We start from the raw sequence: 21,026 nt of genomic DNA on the forward strand, positions 1-21,026 counted from the left end.
ATGTCCCTTTACATCAACACCAAAGCCAAGATCATGACCCCTGAAGGTACAACTCTTGAATTCCTGACCAACCTTGGAATTCTCCAGGGCGATGTTATTGCTCCGCTTATCTTCATTATCGTCCTGGACTTCATTCTTAGACTGGCAATAGGTCCACACGATGGGCTTAAAGTAGGTTGTGATTACATAGCAGATTTGGACTTCGCCGATGACTTAGCTACAATCACACCCAGCTTCAGCGATAACAGCCGCCTCTGTCAAAGTATCTCTGATATTGCAGCCCGGTATGGTTTACTCATCAACATCGAGAAGACAAAATACATGTCCTACAACCTACCACGGCCTGTTAACTCGGATGATAGGGTCTTCATTAACAGCAACCCTCTCGAAGAAGTCCACGACTTTAAATATCTAGGATCCTACATCGCTTCAACCAGCAAAGACATCAATGTCAGGAAAGGCCTTGCATGGAAAGCACTTGAAAGTTTAGATGTTTTCTGGAAATCTGACATGTCTAGAAAGATCAAGACTAAAATTTTCAGAACTGCAGTCGAGCCTGTTCTTTTATATGGCGCAGAAACATGGACTTTGAATAAAGCTGACACTAAAGCACTAGACGGTGTTTACACACGAATGCTACGAAGGGTCTTTGGTATCTCATGGAAATCCCACACACCTAACTCCGTCCTCTACGGAAATTACCCCTCGGTGACTGATACCATCAAAACACGAAGACTTCGTTTTGCAGGGCATGTCTACCGTCTACAGGACCAACCTGCTCAGCAACTCCTTTTCTGGCTACCATCTTACGGCAAAAGGTATCGAGGACGACCACACAAGACCTTTCCAGACGTCCTTCAAGAAGATACTGGTTTAGAGCCCCACATGATACGTCTGCTCATGAGTGATAGAGATAAATGGAGACATGCGTTGACACGAAACTCGTTCCAGATTTCATCTGGACCGACCTAGGCAGGCAGGCAATAGTTTCAATAATTTAATAACAAAAAAATGTCAGATATTGTGTGAATTAATTATTGTAAAATATGATTATAATATCATTCATTATAATTTCAAGTATAAATTATAATCACGTTGGTAAAAATATAAAACATTAGCTATAATTTAACACAATTCTTCCTTTTCTCCTAATTAATATTACTTACATATAAATTAAAACTTCAACTAAACCCCATTCTAGAGAGATAGTTCATGATGACCCTACCAAATCTACAATAATTGACATTTTATCTTTAAAAACTATTCGGATATGTCGAACAGACGGTGTTTTATCCGGAAATATTAACATATATAGTTAAAGTGATACGTATTTAACGTCAAATTTAATCTCAGATCCGATAAAAGCGCAGTGTTTAATTTTTCCCTTATATTTTTCCTAAAATGCCGTTTACCACAATTAAATTGTGGTCGGAATTTTTAATTAATTATGGCTAAGCTACTTATTCTGAAACAATGATCATCATTAATCTCACCCAAATTTATTCGGATTAACAAAATCTTAAAATAAAAGCTCAAGGTCTATAAATTGATGATCTGTCGGGGTCAACCAAATAAATTAATTTGTATGTTCCTGCAGTGTCACTGCGGTGTCACTGCGGTGTCACTGCGGTGTCACTGCGGTGTCACTGCGGTGTCACTGCGGTGTCACTGCGGTGTCACTGCGGTGTCACTGCGGTGTCACTGCGGTGTCACTGCGGTGTCACTGCGGTGTCACTGCGGTGTCACTGCGGTGTCACTGCGGTGTCACTGCGGTGTCACTGCGGTGACATGGAACTGATCGTCACATGTATCAAACTCTCCGTGAGTCAAGTTACCTAGCTGCCACTTGACAACAGTACTTCATATTAAAAACAATATAGAAAACGATGATACTTCTTATCCCATATCAATTATTAGGTCCAGCCGTTAGCCGATGTATAAAATGCTGGCAGTTGAAACGAATGAAGGAGCGAAGTGACGCTGCATCTAGTATACGGAGTTGGCTTCACTCTGTGGGCTCTGATAGACCTGAGATTAATATTTTGGCTTATTTGACCTTATAAACCATAGGAATTAAGATATCATAAAAACATGCAGGGTAAAACATGTTTTACTCCTGCGAGAGATTCCGCCTAAGATGAAATTACAGATCTGATTTTAATAAATTCAAATTAAAAATGTTAAATTTGTGACTATATATATATATAGTACACTCAAAGGAACAGATGTATATATACATCTGTTCCTTTGAGTGTACGTACTAAATAAGGTCAATGAACAAATCTTCATCACAGTAGCTATCAACCTTTGATTCAGACACTCCTAATTTTTATATACTTACAGATCTTGTTGACGTCGTAAGTCCACTCCGAAATGCTCTTATCACAGGTTAGGTTAAAAGATAGACCGTCACCGTTAAGTATGAAGTTACTGTCTACTGCCCCCTCGTTTAAACCGTGTGTGCATGTGATCTTGCAGTACACCTGTGTGTGTAGGATGTTATGACGTTATGTTTGGTATAGTCATGAGATCATATAATTTGTAAATCGTTTTTCTGTATTTTGTTACATTTATTTACTTTATGAGAAACCTCGAGTACATAATAATCCTAATTTTTCAATTTCATATTAACTAAACTAAAATAAAAGAGTTCTACTTATTCTAACCTGGGTGTTTTCTCTGGATCTGATGGAATTGCACTCTGCAGTACCCTCTAGCGGTATTACACCACTAATATCACACAACCCTTTGTAATGGTCTGCTTGTAATGCTGAATAGAACAAGGTTTTAGTTTTATCAATAATTAATTAATTAACAATTAATTAATTCAAATTCAAAAATTCACAGCGACTAATTAATAATTATTGATATCTTAAATATTAGAGTGGGAATTGGGCGAAGTTTTAAAGCAGACACAAAGTCATATTGTTATTTTTATACAGGTGGAGACTGATATTGTGGGGAAGTGTAGAATGGGTACTGACAGTTGCGCCTAAATGTTTTAAACAATAAATAACTAACAGATGTGCTTTAAATTAAAGAATTCCACGAACACCTAGTACAAAAGAAGAAGTGTTTAGCCGGATATGAAATAGATAAGGAGTTTTCGTGAAATGATGACTATGAATTCAGGTCTAAGTATTGATGACATTTTAACATGATAAATCAATATGCTAGTTCAATCATTTTGTAAGTTATTTTGCTTAAGGAATTTGGTTGGCTTATACTCATAATAATATTAATAGTTGACAAAAAGTGCAATTATTTGTAAAAATGCCAGGTAGCCCTTGCCGCCTTTCGTTAGCACACAATCACAAATAGATAGAAGTGAGATTGTATTCTTAAATGTGCATGCCAGTGCGACTGCCGATTTATTCGCTGTAATATTGGTTGTTTAGTTGTAGGCGGTTGTCATCGCTAGATAATCTCTATTAACTACTGACTAGCTCCCGCCCGGCTACTAGCCGGCTACTAAATAGTTTAATCCCAGCTCAACCCGAGAAATGAGGTTCTAAACCGGCTTTATTGTTGTTCTTAAACGGCTCTTAATTGTCTTTGCAGCAGTTCCTGAGTTTCCTGACAGACTCTAATTGACCAATCAGCTATTTTGGGATCACCGAAATTATTCCACAAATTTACAATAGCCGATGGCAAAATGATTTTAGAAAAGGCTACATATTATGTCATATGTAATATGTTGGTGCAAGTGGACTAGCGGAATATATTCGGAATATATTCGGTAAATGAGCAAGTTGTGAGACATGGGGTTATTGGGGCTGTTAGATCTTAAAAGTCGTTAAGGTAGGAGAAAATCTCAAGTATAATCAGTCGATGATGAAAAAGATTGGTTAGATCAGACACCAGAGTTAAGAATGAAATCTGTCCGATAAACATATTGTTCAGAAAAAGGTGCCATTTTTAATCTTACCATCATCTTCTAAGAACCGAGCTGAATATTATTTTTGTCTTTTAATAAGTAATGCATATTTTACGGTTGAATATGTTTAGAGATGTCAAAAGTTTTATTATTATTATTAAGTAATTAAGTTACATGTCAATATTTTTACTTACTGGTTGTCCAAACTGGCTTGGTCATGGCGAAGAAGAATATCGCTAGTAAAGATATCAGAGTCACGAACACTGAAAACATCTGGCATCGCTTTTCTGTCTGAGCATCTCGCGGCACCCTGCGGAATTAATTAATTAAAATTAAATCATTGAATTTAAATAATTAAATAGATTTGATAAATTGAAGTGATTAATTAATTGTGTGATGGACGGAGGTGGAAGTTGTTGGCAAGTCAATGTTATTGGTGAGACGAATTCAGAGACAAAACATAATTACCTAAATTCCCATAAAAAAGATGACATGAAAAATGTGAATTCGCTAAAAATTGTTAATTCGGAACCCGGAATTAGCGTATTAATTATTTTTAATGTTCGAACATCATTCAAGCACTTCGACTGAAGTCTGAAGAAATTGTTGTCTTCGTTAGTATTGCAGGTTTCTTAACCTTCATGAGGTTTTTTAAAACTGCTGGCCTGATCCCCTATTTTTGCATTGTGCAGTTACCTGGGGGATTTACTGTGACTGTTCGGGTTTCTGTCCCACCTACTGGGCCTTCCCGGTATCTTATTTTTAGCACGCACGGTAATTACAACTGGGACCGGGACTACTAATCCGGGATTATGGTCGATCCTGGAGTTGAAAAATGCCATCTCTCAACTCCTGGTGCCAATAATTGTTCTGGATGCTCCGCAAACTTACTAGTTTAAAAACAAAGAGGAACGATAAACTACGAAATGATGCATTAGCTGTAATGTTGAAGCTCCTTCATAAAATCACAAATCCACGCTAATGACAAACCTTTTGTCCCTAATCAATGGTATTATGTGAATCTGATTAAGATTTAATCTTAACCGTTTCACTGATTTGCTGGACGGAGACCTTGACAGATCATCTTTTTTAATTTTGGCTTCACGATCTCCTTTGCACAATTCACATATCGCAACTATCGCAAGTATAGCCTCACAACGAATTATTAAAGTACGGCGTTCAAATATTTCAATTATTTAATTAAATACATTGTTAAATACATTGTTAAATACATTGTTTCACAATCCTCTTGACGTGACTTAACTCAGGGTATTAAGTACCTTAATTCCCAAAAATTTGGGCGACAAAAAATTTGAGCGGGCCTCTCGCCCAAATTTTTTGCAGACCAAATTAATTGCATAAATCTTTTCCGTCAGCTAAATTTTTTGCTAACCAAACTTTTGGCATTTGGCCTGTGGCCCTGAAATCTATAGAAAGATGGCTTTTTCTTCATATCCAAGTGAAATAATATTTGAAATTTTAGTTTTCTAATCTGTCATTCATGGCTTGACCAAGTAAAAAGGCTTATATTTTAAATGAATAGAAATAACTGGAATAACTAACAGCTACTAATAAAACAATTATGGCTAGAGGTACGGATAGCTAGAGATTTAAACAAGATCTGCAAATGGATTATCATCCACCGTAAAGTCTGATCTACAAGCATCAGTTATACCCGACTTCTCAAAGCCTTTCCTTATGTCATCTGGCCTCCCTTTTAAATATACAAAAAGTTCGTTGATCCAACGAGCGTGTACTTCACGGATCACTGTCAAGCGGGTATCAATTTTCACATTGTCTGATGAAACTCCTCCATTGAGCTGACACACTATGTTTTTCGCGTACCAATCTTCGTACTTATTGCGCATGAATTTCTTAGCCAGTCCATTGATAGATATGTCCAGGAGCTGTAGATGATGGGTCATATTAGCTGGAACTTTCTGTAGGATGCAGTTGTTCTGTCATCAGATCTTTTAGTGTCTGTGTGTGTTGGGCCCGAAACACATCTGATATCAGTAGCGCTTTCTGCTCAGGGTTGTTGATGGAGGCTCGAACTGATTCTATGCGAGGAAAAAGGATTTTCTCAAAGAACTGGACACTGGTCAAACCTTTCGACCATCTGGTGAGGCGTCATAATGATAATTGTATGTGAAAGGGGTATGATAAGATATGCTGAGTGTAAGTAGACTAAACTATCTGATTGAGAGACTGAATATCACTATTGTATATCTATCATTTTGTACTGTGCCATCATCACTGTATTTTTTAGTAGTTACTGGGCAGATCGTAAATTTCATAATGTGAAACAACTCAGACTACCACCTACATGCTTAAAATTGAAAGCAAAATGACTGGAATAATAAGAATAATAATGAACTAAGGCAAATATCTAACTGAAATTTTAGTAAAAAAATCGTTCATTTTTCGAAGAATTTGTGCCCAAATTTTCGGTCGCCCAAATGAGTTCAAATTTTCTGCCCAAATTTTTCGGGCTCAAATAAATTGTGCTCAATATAATGGCACACAAATTTTTGGGAACTAAGGTATATGATACAAAAAATAACACAGTTCATCCCATCAAAAATAGTTTATGTTAAGAATCAACAAAGCTAGCTCGATGTTGTGAAGATTACCCACGCCTGAACGTTGCAACCACTTTGACCACCCGGTACCTCTCCACCCCTTGTCATGACAAGTGCAATGTATAATGTACAATGTATAATTTAAGAAAGGAGTAGGTGGCAGACAAAAGTAAACCGATCAACATCTACATCTAATTTTATATCTGCCCTTATTTATCATTTTAGTATCGTGATCACCTCGTTTTGAGATTGATATGGGATAACAATGATTGGCAATCATAAAATCGTTGTCGTTCGGAGTAAAGATATGATTATCGTAAACTGCGTGGTACTGTGTTACACTGTGTGACACTGTGTGCGACACTGTGTGCGACACTGTGTGCGACACTGTGTGCGACACTGTGTGCGACACTGTGTGCGACACTATGTGTGACACTGTGTGTGACACTATGTGTGACACCATGTGTTACACTGTGTGACACTGTGTGCGACACTGTGTGCGACACTGTGTGTGACACTATGTGTGACACTGTGTGTGATATATCGTTTACTTGGCACATCAAGACTGGATACTGATTAGTTTGTGTTTCTATTACTATCATAATATTATTAAATTGAACTGTTTAAAAATGTAGGCAGTATCCAAGAAACCCGATTAATGATGGTTATCGTAACTAAAGGTGTCTAACCCTTGATTGTATGGGTTCTAAAATAACGTCAGACTCTAATTATGTGTTCAGGAGCTACCTCCGTAACATCGGAACAGGAATATAAATATTTTGAGTAATCGCGTAAGGATTTGATAAGTTGACGTCTGTGGTTTTATAGACTAGCTACACCGTTGCGTCAAATTAAATTCATATACTGTTCTGTATTCATTGTTGAATTCAAACAATCATATGCATGTTCATTTTGTGCATGTCAATTTTGTACACGTGAAATTTGTGAGTAGATTATTGTATTAAATTTAAATCAATCATACAAATAAATTTCGAATGATCTTACGGTATAGCCGTTTCAGACATCTTTTACTACCCTTTCGACAGAAAAAATAGATTGAAAGTCTAAAGCTAGGCAAAGGACAAGTTGAACAAGTTATAATCACATTTACTATAAAAAAGGAATAATAAATAAATAAAATAAATTGATAAATAATTGGCAGATAGAGATAAAAGAAACAGAAATATCAACTTTTAAGACTGCGACAAACTTTGTCTGCCTCGTTCCTGGCAGTCAATTAAACATCGACAAAAGAACAGACATTCTTTAGTCTCACAATATGACTTAATTGCTGTGATGTTTGATGTTCTGGGTCGTTTATATGAAACCCAATATCAAATCCAGCGTGTTATCAGTATCCGAGTACACCCTTCTTTGGGGTAGTAACATGTTTTCAGGAGTCATGATCGTAATGTGCATTTCCTACTTGTAATATTGACTGTCATCATGTATTATTACTTGTTGATGGATGACAGGAAAGCTCACTCAAAGTGATCATAATGAGTGAACGCCGAAATTCTGCTTTCAACCATTGACCAACGAATTAGATTCGACAGAATTTCTAACCAGGATGTTTGTGACCGCATGGTTGCGTGTGTGTACTGTCGTCAGGACTGAGAACACAGAGGGGATCTCAAAAGGGAGCCTTATGAAAATGATCTTAAAATTGTTTAAAATCGTCGCATGGCTACTACTAAACCGACGAATTTGACCTGGAGAAGCTAGAATATATAGTAAGCCTACCAGTCAACTTTTTAAATGAAAGCAAACTCTTATAATGGTTATGGTGGAGCTGAGGTGGACAAGAAGGAACCAAACCTGGGACTTACTGTGCCATACTCTCACAGGACCATAGTTGAATTTATAATTGGGTTCAGTTAAAGATTGTGTTTGATAGATGGCTGTGAGCTGCAGTCAGTAGCACGTACACTATACAGTACACTTACATACCAGTAGTACATACTACACTTACATACCAGTAGTACATACTTCACTTACATACCATTAGTACATATACTACACTTACATACCAGTAGTACATACTACACTTACATACCAGTAGTACATACTACACTTACATACCAGTAGTACATATACTACACTTACATACCAGTAGTACATATACTACACTTACATACCAGTAGTACATACTACACTTACATACCAGTAGAACATACAACACTTACATACCAGTAGTACATACTACACTTACATACCAGTAGTACATATACTACACTTACATACCAGTAGAACATACTACACTTACATACCAGTAGTACATACTACACTTACATACCAGTAGTACATACTACACTTACATACCAGTAGTACATACTACACTTACATACCAGTAGTACATATACTACACTTACATACCAGTAGTACATATACTACACTTACATACCAGTAGTACATACTACACTTACATACCAGTAGTACATACTACACTTACATACCAGTAGTACATATACTACACTTACATACCAGTAGTACATATACTACACTTACATACCAGTAGTACATACTACACTTACATACCAGTAGAACATACTACACTTACATACCAGTAGTACATACTACACTTACATACCAGTAGTACATATACTACACTTATATACCAGTAGAACATACTACACTTACATACCAGTAGTACATACTACACTTACATACCAGTAGTACATACTACACTTACATACCAGTAGTACATACTACACTTACATACCAGTAGTACATACTACACTTACATACCAGTAGTACATACTACACTTACATACCAGTAGAACATACTACTACTTACATACTACACTTACATACCAGTAGAACATACTACACTTACATACCAGTAGTACATACTACACTTACATACCAGTAGTACATACTACACTTACATACCAGTAGTACATACTACACTTACATACCAGTAGTACATACTACACTTACATACCAGTAGTACATATACTACACTTACATACCAGTAGAACATACTACACTTACATACCAGTAGTACATACTACACTTACATACCAGTAGTACATACTACACTTACATACCAGTAGTACATACTACACTTACATACCAGTAGTACATATACTACACTTACACATGAACGAAGTGTTCCCTGTAACCCCTGGTATCGTAGATCCGCATCAAGTCCCTATGTCGGTTATACCTGTTTTCTTGACTCCTCTTCATCACAAATAGTGCTCTTTCCTCCTTGTTCATTCCCTCCATCTTGCTTATGTCCGGGTCTACTACTTTCTTTCTGTTCGATCTTGGAGAACCTGGGTCGGAGTTGAACATTCGAGCTCCGAATTGAACAATTGATGTCCTTCTTTCTCTGTTTTGAGTACGGGTTCCGAGAACAGGATGCGTTTTTAAGAGAGCCATGGCGAAAAGTTTAGTATGACTTATAACAATAACAAATTAAAATATCAAATTAAGGCAAACATTTCATCAAAAAGTCAGTAGACTGATCTAATGCTAATTGGCGAGCATGTTGTATATTATATTTGTTTATAGATAAAGATTGGATGCGGTTACAATAACAACTGGAAATAGTGTATCAAGATTGGGTCACTAATGACCAGAAGGTAAACACGTCATAACCATGTCATAACTTTAGCATAGCACAAAGAGAATCTTGTTGAGATAGGGCACTGCTGTCTACTCTAGGCGACTACAGAGGCGACGTCCTCTGAAGCGTATCATCTGTCGTGAACTTGGAGAACTGGGTCATCTTTCAAATTGTGACATTGCGTTTCAAGTGCCAGGTGTTATCCAAAGGTGGTATCAAAAGATGTTATCTTAAGGTGTTATCTAAAGATGTTCTCTAAAGATGTTCTCTAAAGATGTTCTCTAAAGATGTTATCTAAAGATGTTATCTGAAGATGTTATCTAAAGATGTTATCTAAACATGTTGTCTAAACATGTTCTCTAAAGATGTTCTCTAAACATGTTATCTAAAAGTGTTATCTAAAGGTGTTGTCTAAAAAAGATGTTATCACACTCACAGTGGAGGAGTCTGAAATTATTATCACGTGTTATAATCACTATTGTTGAGCTATTTGATGAATCATATTTATAACTTACTGTATTGATAAGTTGATAGTAAATCGAAAAGTCATAATTAAGGAAAATCCGTGAAAAATAATATGGGGAAAATAACGATGGTGGTCTAAATTTTGGTAGTCCGAAAATGTGGTGTTTTTTCGAAAAACCACCGACTTTCGTACCATTTAAATATGTCTCGTAAGGTAGGTATGGGTTTAAAGTACAAACACTACGGTGTACATTCTACATGTGAACATAATTATAAGTTTATAAGAGGAAGATACGACGATTAAAATCAGAAATATGTTTCAAATTTCAGAGCTACCTCTAACTTCTTTATGTGAAAATATTTAAATTAAATCTTCGAAAGAAGGGTCTTGGAAAGGTCATGTAAGGTTTCATGGTTCAGTTATCAGTACCTATATATTATGTAAGACAGCTATTCATATAGTTTGCTTTAAAACCGTTAAAGGTAATATAATATGATATGAACATTATGTATGTTGTGATGTTTCTGATAAATTTCTGATAATTCCGTAAATGCGACAAAAGAAAGGTGCTCTTTACAGGAAAAGGAAACAGTTCAACGTTAAATGTGACTACTTCATATTCATGTTATAAAAGGATTTTAATCAATTGATGGTAACTCACATTCTGCCGTGCATGTAACCCTGGTTGTAACCATGGATACCCCAGTTAACACTCTGTATCCTATGTTTCTCGTAACGTTTCTCCTGAGCAATCCTCTTAGCTCGATCATGGAGAGTCCGCTCGATCTGCTCTTCCAAACTTTTCTTAAGCAGGGGCTCAACTTTTACCGTAAATGGCCCCATTATAGTGTTTGTCTATAGTGTTTTCAGCACATCAGCTGATCATTCAGGAATTCGTGGTAGTTGTCGGTTAAAATTACTAACAAGCAAACAATGTAGAGCCAGGATATGTTGTTGCCAAATGCAAGCGTACAAGGATGTGAGTCAGGCTTCAACAAATTTGACTAAGGAGCTACCGAGCTTAATTTCACGATCTTACTGAATCTCTGAATCGCAGAGCTGAGATTAACGTATCAAACATAATGGCTGACCGGCAATTCACAATTATGCAACCTGAGATTGCATATTATGATGTTTTTAGTGCACGTGGTTTGAAGTCATCATCCAGCTACTCTTTGATATTCTGTACTCGTGATCAGCGGTCGTTGGACTGATCCTTGCTCGTGATGACTCGCCGTCTGTTTTGTCTGTAAATGTTTTGTGGCCCGGGTCTGGTTTCATCAGACCCTACTGGTGGGGTTATGATATTAGAATACTTTTTAGTTTCTCTTTAGTAAGAATACCTTACAGAATAATTATCTTTAGTTAGGGTAGGTTATCTTATTTCAGGGTAGCATCTATTTAGGGTAAAGACATGTGCATAAAATTGTAGGTATATTTCCTTTAATTATATCTGCTGCTAATTCGGGTTTGAGTTACTGACACTCTCGAACGAACTCAATGTGATGTTAGTTATTAATTATTCAATTGTTAAATTGGGCCCAAGAAGCAAACATCAAACATGGGAAGATTAAGTTGAAATAGTAATTTTGGGTTATCATTACTATTTAATTCTTTCAACCACTTATCATTATGCCTTTACTATTTTACTGTTTTTGAATTATTGTTAGGTTAATTACCAAGAAATATTTATTATTTATTATGATAATGAGGATCATCAAACAGATGCTTTGCACAATTGAAGGGGATCAAACTGTATAGGACGATGAAGAGAATGAAGCAGAAGACTTGAGATTCTACAGGTATTATTATATTACAAACTTAATTTTTTTCATTAAAAATCTAATAGATTAATCATCTCGAAGTAGATGTATGTGACGAAACTCTAAATTTGAACTAACTTTGAACTGGGAAAAATATCGAAATTATCAGTTATATAAGGGTGTGAAGAGCTGCGTTTAAGTTGAAGAGGGGTTAATCGTGACTCACCTATCTTCAGTCATATCATGATATCCAGACAGGTCATGTTGTCGCCACAACGTCCTGTGTCTGTTAAACCTTTTCTCGTTTGCTTCAGCGATATTCTGCTTTTTTTGCAAAGCCGACACTTCCAACTTCACCTTTCGTTTCATACTCGTAGTTTTTGCGTTAACGTAGGTTTCTGGTTTGCTGGTTTTACTGCTCTTTCGGAAATCTTTAAAATGGTTAGACCGCAGTGAAGCTCTGTTTCCTCCCATTCTGTATGCATCGATCATTCTGGATACGACTACAATACGATTCAACGACTGCTACGACGGCGATGAACAACCTTATGACACTTTTGTCGATCCTATTGGATTGTTGATACAGATGGTTCAAAGTCCAGCGGAAGGGAGATCTTTATAATTATATCGTTAAACTGTTGCAACAACAACAAAAAGGAAAATTACGATAAAATTGTATTTTTTGGTGTCCATTACTATTTACTATTCGTTCAGCCACTTAACACCAAGCCTATTCCATTAGCAAATCAATAATAGATTAATTGTTGATGATTGTGATATCTGATCAAATTATATTTAATAGATACAAATTATATTTAGTATATTCGTGACGTTGTTTTTACTAGACTCGAATATATCTTTTTTTTTGTATGGTTTTAAGGTCGAATCGTGTAATTTTAATTTTGAGAGATTTCTTAGCGTTATCAATTTACAGTAATGGGACACATCAGTTTAAGACTGATTAGTGCATTTTTGTTTGATAAGTAGTGCTAGTCATATCACTGCTTATCAGCTTTACTAAAGAATGTTCATAATTACTTACATGCTACGAATTTTGACTGATTAAATTTTGCCTGCCAATTTTTACGTTTGAGTTGATAAACTATGATGATTATATATGAATTTTACTTGATAGAGTGCTTATCTTAAAGTTAAATGTTTTTACAGGCTCTAATGATGTAGTTTTACGAAGATTTCAAGCCTTACGTTGTGTGTTTCCCTTTGTGTCCAAAAGCATTATAACTTTAATTTCGTTTATTTTAAAATATGCTTGTTGCGCGATCAAATGGAATACATTTTATTAGGACGAAGGATAGAATGAAGTGGAATCTCTTAATTCTATAAACTAATCAAATTAAATTAAATCAAACACCTAAGATTGGGTTAAACTTCAAATTTACAACAATATCAACACGTGTAAGACTTTGCTGCACTGCGTTTAAATTAGCGTGATCCAGAATATAGACTAACCTGTGAGTTTCTTGGCCACCATCATACCCCTTCAGATCATACTTCCGACACACGATCCTGTGTTTGTTGTACCGATTCTCATTTCCTCGAGCCACTATCAGTTTCTTCTTAACGACTGCAGCCTGGACCTTCCCCTCCTCTGCTACTGCCAATGTTATCTTTCGTATCTTGCTCGTTAATACTGGTTTTTTGTGGTGATGGTGATGACCGGTTAGCGTTTCTGTGCGGTTCCGGGAACTTTCCGACCTTTGTGAAGCCTTCGCTGCCCCTCTGCCCCAAGCTTTGATCATGTTTGATGTAACCAAAATACAATGCGACAACTGCTACGACAGTGATATACTATGTAACTTGCGTTTATCCTCTGGGATTGTTGATGCAGGAGTACCGGTGTCCGCAGAGATGGAGCAAGTAATGTTTGTTTAAAAAGCTCTGATTATATGAGTGAAATTTACTGAACTTGTTATGTACATATTTTAAATGCACCTGTTAAACGTCAGAACTCAGAAGCTGATTTGCTTAACACTGCATCAGCTGATCGCGAATATTCGTTTTGAAGATATTGCTATATCTGAGTATCTATCTTGCGAAGGCCTTCCTAAATTTCACCCAAAATCGTATTTCCTGTACAAGAGTTATATTATACCATCTACTGTATTATATACGTATGTACTGTTTTATATGCATGTATTGAAAGGTTACGTCAACAAAAAACTAACATTGTTGTGGCTACCACTGGTTACCACTGGTTACCACTGGTTTCCACTGGTCACCACTGGTCACCACTGGTTAGTCACTAACCTCCGCTTAGCCTCGTGATAGCCGTGTAGTTCGTAGCGGTCCCAAAGTCTCCTGTGCCTATTGTACCTTGCTTCTTGGGCCCTAGTATAAGCTGATGTGTTGGAGGAAGCAGAACTTCTGGCAGAATGAGAAACAGTTGTAGAACTTTGCCGTGAAATGGGGTTGGATTTATAACCACTGTAACTGTTGGTATTGGAGATATGTTCGTCTACATAGTCGAAGAAGCAGTCGAATCCAGTCTGTGGTGGTGCACATCCTGAGGCTAGAGAATTTCTACGCTGGTTTTGGATAGCGCCCAGGATGCCTGGCAAAGGAACCTTTGAAGGTCGGTCATAGTAGAAACTGGACATTCCAAATCAATGAGGGTTGTGTTTTGGTGTGGTGATTAACGGTTATTCAGGCAGACAGTATCAATACACAACTTCGTAACATAAACAAGTAGCACAACATGATAGATATAATATTATTGGTAAAATGTTGAGCAAATAAATATAAAACAAATGTACCGTGTTAAATTGGTGGCAGCAGGTTACTTAAAAGCGGTAATATTACATTTACACGTATCAAATACAACAAAATTTGACAAATTTTAGTAACAGAAAGCCTGGATTTAAGGCTGGAGAGCAAAGTGAACTAATGAGATGTCTGGATTAGAGCCTGGAGAGCAAAGTGAACTATTGAGATGTCTGGATTAGAGCCTGGAGAGCAAAGTGAACTAATGAGATGCATGGATTAGAGTCTGGAGAGCAAAGTGAACTATTGAGATGTCTGGATTAGAGCCTGGAGAGCAAAGTGAACTAATGAGATGTCTGGATTAGAGCCTGGAGAGCAAAGTGAACTAATGAGATGTCTGGATTAGAGCCTGGAGAGCAAAGTGAACTAATGAGATGTCTGGATTAGAGCCTGGAGAGCAAAGTGAACTATTGAGATGTCTGTATTAGAGCCTGGAGAGCAAAGTGAACTAATGAGATGTCTGTATTAGAGCCTGGAGAGCAAAGTGAACTAATGAGATGTCTGGATTAGAGCCTGGAGAGCAAAGTGAACTATTGAGATGTCTTGATTAGAGCCTGGAGAGCAAAGTGAACTATTGAGATGTCTGTATTAGAGCCTGGAGAGCAAAGTGAACTAATGAGATGTCTGTATTAGAGCCTGGAGAGCAAAGTGAACTAATGAAATGTCTGGATTAGAGCCTGGAGAGCAAAGTGAACTATTAAGATGTCTGGATTAGAGCCTGGAGAGCAAAGTGAACTATTGAGATGTCTGTATTAGAGCCTGGAGAGCAAAGTGAACTAATGAGATGTCTGTATTAGAGCCTGGAGAGCAAAGTGAACTAATGAAATGTCTGGATTAGAGCCTGGAGAGCAAAGTGAACTAATGAGATGTCTGGATTAGAGCCTGGAGAGCAAAGTGAACTATTGAGATGTCTTGATTAGAGCCTGGAGAGCAAAGTGAACTATTGAGATGTCTGTATTAGAGCCTGGAGAGCAAAGTGAACTAATGAGATGTCTGTATTAGAGCCTGGAGAGCAAAGTGAACTAATGAAATGTCTGGATTAGAGCCTGGAGAGCAAAGTGAACTAATGAGATGTCTGGATTAGAGCCTGGAGAGCAAAGTGAACTAATGAGATGTCTGGATTAGAGCCTGGAGAGCAAAATGAACTAATGAGATGTCCTGATTAGAGCCTGGAGAGCAAAGTGAACTAATGAGATGTCTGGATTAGAGCCTGGAGAGCAAAGTGAACTAATGAGATGTCTGGATTAGAGCCTGGAGAGCAAAGTGAACTAATGAGATGTCTGGATTAGAGCCTGGAGAGCAAAGTGAACTAATGAGATGTCTGGACAAGCAAGCTAACATACTAGTCGTTAAACATATCCATCAGGAGAGGTCGTTGGACAATGAAGGATACAAAATTCTCAGGTTATTCTTAAAGATATCTCTAACAAAAGATATCAGACTCGGTGTAGATTAAAAAACCTCTGATCATGATCAGTAGTTTTCAACCTCAGTATTATTTGCTTCAGTCGCAATAATAAAGTATCATGATTCAGTACAATGCCACCAATAATAATATACAGATAAGATACATTTTATATTTGCAAGACAGCATAGTTTGTTGTTGTTTGCCCGGTAGCCTTGAAAATTGAAAGCATTCGGCGCAATGATGTAAGGCTATAGTACAAAATATGTAATATATCATATAATTCATAATCACTAGAGAATACTCAAAGTTAAAATCTTTATTATAGAGTTTCTTTGTCGTGGTAATTTAAAAGTGAATATGAAAATTGAAACTAAGCATTAGATACACACATGCAAGCAATGGTATTCGGTATGCTTGTTTCTTTTAATCAAATCGTTAAAACTATCAACGTGCGTCGTGCATAGCTTATTTACACTATTACTCATGAGACATAATTGCAGAAGAATGTTGATATGGAGTATCTCATTCAGCTTAATTGCTTCAGTATGGACAAGAGTAGCTGTCAAATTCTAATAACACTCTTCTCAAATGGGGTGAGTGAAACTGCAGAAGTAAAAAAAGGCAGTCAAAGGCATTTTGCTAGTCTGGGAATGGAACTTTTTTTAAATAATACCAAAATAATCTCTAGATTGCATGGATAAGCTTACATGGATAAGATTAATGGACTTTTGAGTGTGTGCACGAAGAGCGAGACAGTATGTACATTGTACATGTTTTATCAGGATTCCAAAATACAGAATACTCAAAGATCCTCTGCTGTGGATCCCTCATCATGTCAAAATGTTGATGGGAAAGCTAAAGAGAACTGGCCAACCGGTGTCACTAAGAATACACTATGTAGAAACCTTAAAGGTTTTCGACGGGGTACGGACTCGTCGACATGTTTGGGACTGATTTTTGGTAATCAGACGTCGTGGGACAAATTAGGGTAAGGTTTTGGCCTGGGTTTTGACTTTGGGTTACGTTTAGGGTTGGTTATAAGATTTTTTCCCACCCAAACCCAAACCCTAATATTTTGCACCGACAAATCCCACGCCGTCCAGTCTCACACCCACGAGTCTCAAGGTCCCAGGGTCCGGGACTCGGACCCCTATGATTTTCATTGATTTCGTTTATTAACGTTTACGATCAACAATTTTCTAGTGTTATAAGCGATAACTCACCGTAGTGGGACCTCAGCCAACCCGTAGCCTTCTTGAATCTTGCTCGCTTTCCTGTGTGCATCATACCGCCCGTCTTGAAGCCTGATCTGTTCCTTCCTAGTTCTAACATGATCATTCACCACTGTCTCACCATCAGCATCTCCCGAAGGTCGATAAGACTCGAAGATATCCTCTGAACTCTCTGATCTGACTGCTGATGGGTCTGTTATTTTGAACTCTTCAGAAGACTCGTAGAATGCAGCGAAGCTCCCTCCGGTTGGAGGGTTAAACCTGTGCTCTTCTTGGTCGGTACCCATCTGGTTCTGAATGAAACCCAATATACCGGGTAACGAGGCTTGCTGGTTGAATTGTACGTAACCAGACATACTGGACATGCTTTAGAGATCCCTTTTAATCGGCCCTGATTTCTCCTCAACGGTTCGCTGACATCCCTCAAACACAAATCTTATGAATGTATGTAGTTATATCGTGAAACTATGAAAGGTTTGCTAACACTATGCAATACATATTACAACTATTCAGTACCGAACAAAGCAACACAACACAATACAGCGAACAGAGATAAAGATTAGCGCTACATCGTGAATGGGGGTGTATCATACCGCCTAATTGATGTCCTATTTCGAGGTGGTATTATTATCCACAAATGCAGTCTAACTCTAATGTGAGTAGCGATTCTACAGATATTCATGATTAAATGATATAGGTGTCGGTATCACTCTCAATATTATATTTCGATTAAGAATTGGATCATATCGATGATACCTTCAGACTGATCGACTGGATTCGTGAGATCACTAACAGTGATGAATTATACACTCGAGGATTTTAGAAACACGTTTAATAGTATTAAGATTTGGGTCAGATGCTTCCGATTGTTGAAAGTATTCAAGAAGCATGAACAATGACTTAATTTAATATAAGAGTTCCGCGGAAATTCCTCGAGGTTTTACACACGGAATTCCGCAAGGAAATCCACAATGGAACTTTTTCCGTAAAAACTACGCGGGTGGGCCGTACCTAATTAGGTTCTTGTCGGTATGAAAACTTAGATCTCGTAAGACCGAGCGTTAGTTTTTAACATAGTAGTGTTTAGGCTTTCGACAGAAAAGAAAAGTTAACGAAGTTAAGTAAACCAAGGCTTATAACTGGTTAAAATATATGAAAATAATCGACGTTTCGGCACTCATTGGCCTTTTACTAAGATATTCTTAAATATGGCATAAAAACTAGAATTTCAATTTTATGTCATTTAGTAAGTAACTTCTTGATAATATGATGATTCAAACGTCGTAGAGCTAGATGATGTGAAATTTGGCAAACGGAAATGCAACAAATTTGGATATCGTATATATTCCTTTATACATCCATGTAAATTTCCAGTTTCATATTGTTCTTCCTAATTATATAATGCGTAAATGCTGACAATAACGCCTTGGAAATTGTTATAATTTGTTCGAAAGAAAATGTGTAAGATGTCCAGATCTCTACTTTATAAATTGGATTACAGAACGTCTTCAAAAATCATGATTTTAGATTATACACTACATGCTCTGACCTCTTTAGATCCGCGAAAAGCACACAGTATTGGGCACCTGTAGGCTGTACCACGGTATTACCACGGTATTACCACGGTTTTACCACGGTATTAGATAATAATGCAGCCAGTGAATGTGATGGTACACAGTTAACTTTGAGTGATATTTTTTATTTAATTGATATAGTATGCTACTATGTTTGTAAATTCGACTTACTGTTGTTCGTTGATAGCTTTATTCAGTTCCTCCTCGAAGTTCTCCATGTGCTTATTGTACTTATCCTCAAAGAAGTCTTCGACATCTCCAAAGAATCCAGAACTGGAAGAAGAACTGGAAGATGATGACGATGAGGACGATGAGGAAGATGAAGACGATGAACCTCCGTTGTTTTTCTTCTCCAACTTCCTGGCCTCTTTCTCCATTTTCTTGGCCTCCTTCTTGACTCTCTTGGCCTCCTTCTTGGCTCTCTTCTTCTCAGTTTTTGGACTGACTCTGAGTGGAACGTACATTTCCACATCCTCCTGACCAGAGGGTCCAGCGAACGATTCATCGTCAACATTGACTAGAGCCATACTGGGTAGTGCGGACCTCCTTTCTAGTTCCATCTTGTTTTCTAATGTTATTTAGTGATATTTAGGAATTTAAAGGAGGAGCTAAACCAGAGCTCTGAGCTCATTTAATATTTATTGCATCGACTAAATATTCAACTCGCCCAAAACCTAGATATTGAAAAGAACGCCGATTTACATATAATCATGAATTCAGAAAATTATCAAGCCAAATGGGTAATTTTCAAATAAGACGAATAAAATACCGACAAAGCGTCTAACAAGAACATAAGGATAAAGACATTAGCAACAATTATAGTGTTACTCCAATTTGACAAGCGGAAAAACAGCTAAAAAACTAAAACACTAAAATTATATCAAACGTACAGAAACCCACACAGCAAGACGGTATTGCATCTCAACAGCACTACGACCAAGTTTAAGCTGTACAGCCGTGGTCTCTAAGCTGGGTACAACAGTCTGTATTGCTTTCTATTATGCAGGTGTTGTCAGAGAGCTAGTGCTAGAGCTGGGAGGCCGCAGTTACAGTCTTTTGACGGAATATATGTGTGCAGCTTAAAGGGCAACCTATCAGCAGGTCTGCTAAAAGAAAGTTAAGTGTGAATAGTTGAGTCCGGCGAGATGGTCATGAAGTGGGTATGATTCGTTCTCATATCAGCTCGTATACACCTGTTGTGTTGGCCTGACTTTGTTGATATTGTTGAAGTGCATGCTGACGTACTTTGAGCCTTTTGGGATATATATCCGTTTAATTTGTATGCAATGTTTAATGTTTATGTATCGTTATATACTTTGTTAAGCCAAGAAAATGTTTTGGACCGCCTTTAGTTCGGGCACGTGTTTGGTCTGTGTTTGGTCACGTTTTGGTCACGTGTCTGGTCCGTACTAAGTAGAACTCTAAATCATGTGTTGAAGGAACAGATCTAAACTTGCTAAGAACTAACAGCTGATCAGACATAGAGGTGTAGAAACTCTTGGTAAGAGAAAACTTTGGGAGTGCGCTGTAGTGAGATGAATATTGTACATTTTATACAGCTAAAAATAAACATAGTTTTTGTAGATGTTCTGTAAGTAATAGTTAACAATAATAAGATACCAAGATATCAGTAACTGTAAGTTTAAAGAATACTATTTTTACTATGCATCGACACGCTGCACCAAACGAAGCTCTATGGATCTGAGATATTACTAAAGGTTGCTTTATATTAAAGTGTGCAATGAAAGGTTTCGGCACTTAACACATTT

The 21,026-nt window shown here is 37.2% G+C and overlaps 1 protein-coding gene across 4 annotated transcripts; it reads right to left on the reverse strand.

Moving 5' to 3' along the window:
- Positions 1-1,022: 1,022 nt before the first annotated feature.
- Positions 1,023-19,831, reverse strand: LOC134818530 (corepressor interacting with RBPJ 1-like). Of its 4 annotated transcripts, none has more exons than XM_063828141.1 (6): positions 19,429-19,831; positions 4,072-4,187; positions 3,929-3,949; positions 2,667-2,770; positions 2,342-2,483; positions 1,023-2,028 (listed from the first exon to the last, which is right to left on the reverse strand). In XM_063828141.1, exons 1-6 carry the CDS (start codon positions 19,815-19,817, stop codon positions 2,006-2,008), a joined length of 795 nt encoding a protein of 264 aa, XP_063684211.1. In that variant the 5' UTR covers positions 19,818-19,831; the 3' UTR covers positions 1,023-2,005. The 4 variants fall into 4 exon arrangements, with proteins under 4 accessions (XP_063684211.1, XP_063684212.1, XP_063684214.1 ...); XM_063828142.1 differs by lacking the exon at positions 19,429-19,831 and adding an exon at positions 17,675-18,231; XM_063828144.1 differs by lacking the exon at positions 19,429-19,831 and adding an exon at positions 13,733-14,114.
- Positions 19,832-21,026: the final 1,195 nt, after the last annotated feature.

Source organism: Bolinopsis microptera, chromosome 7, assembly GCF_026151205.1.
Source record: "Bolinopsis microptera isolate Bmic1 chromosome 7, MBARI_Bmic_1.0, whole genome shotgun sequence".
Classification (NCBI taxonomy): Eukaryota; Metazoa; Ctenophora; class Tentaculata; order Lobata; family Bolinopsidae; genus Bolinopsis; species Bolinopsis microptera.

Bases quoted from the DNA above. Each gene is read 5' to 3' on its own strand.
- LOC134818530 (XM_063828141.1), bottom strand. From the start codon at position 19,817: ATGGAACTAGAAAGGAGGTCCGCACTACCCAGTATGGCTCTAGTCAAT. The intron at 3,950-4,071 runs GTAAGTAAAAAT...AATAATATTCAG, and splicing joins CAAGCCAGTTTGGACAACCA to CTCGGTTCTTAGAAGATGAT. The intron at 2,484-2,666 runs GTTAGAATAAGT...CTACACACACAG, and splicing joins GATCCAGAGAAAACACCCAG to GTGTACTGCAAGATCACATG.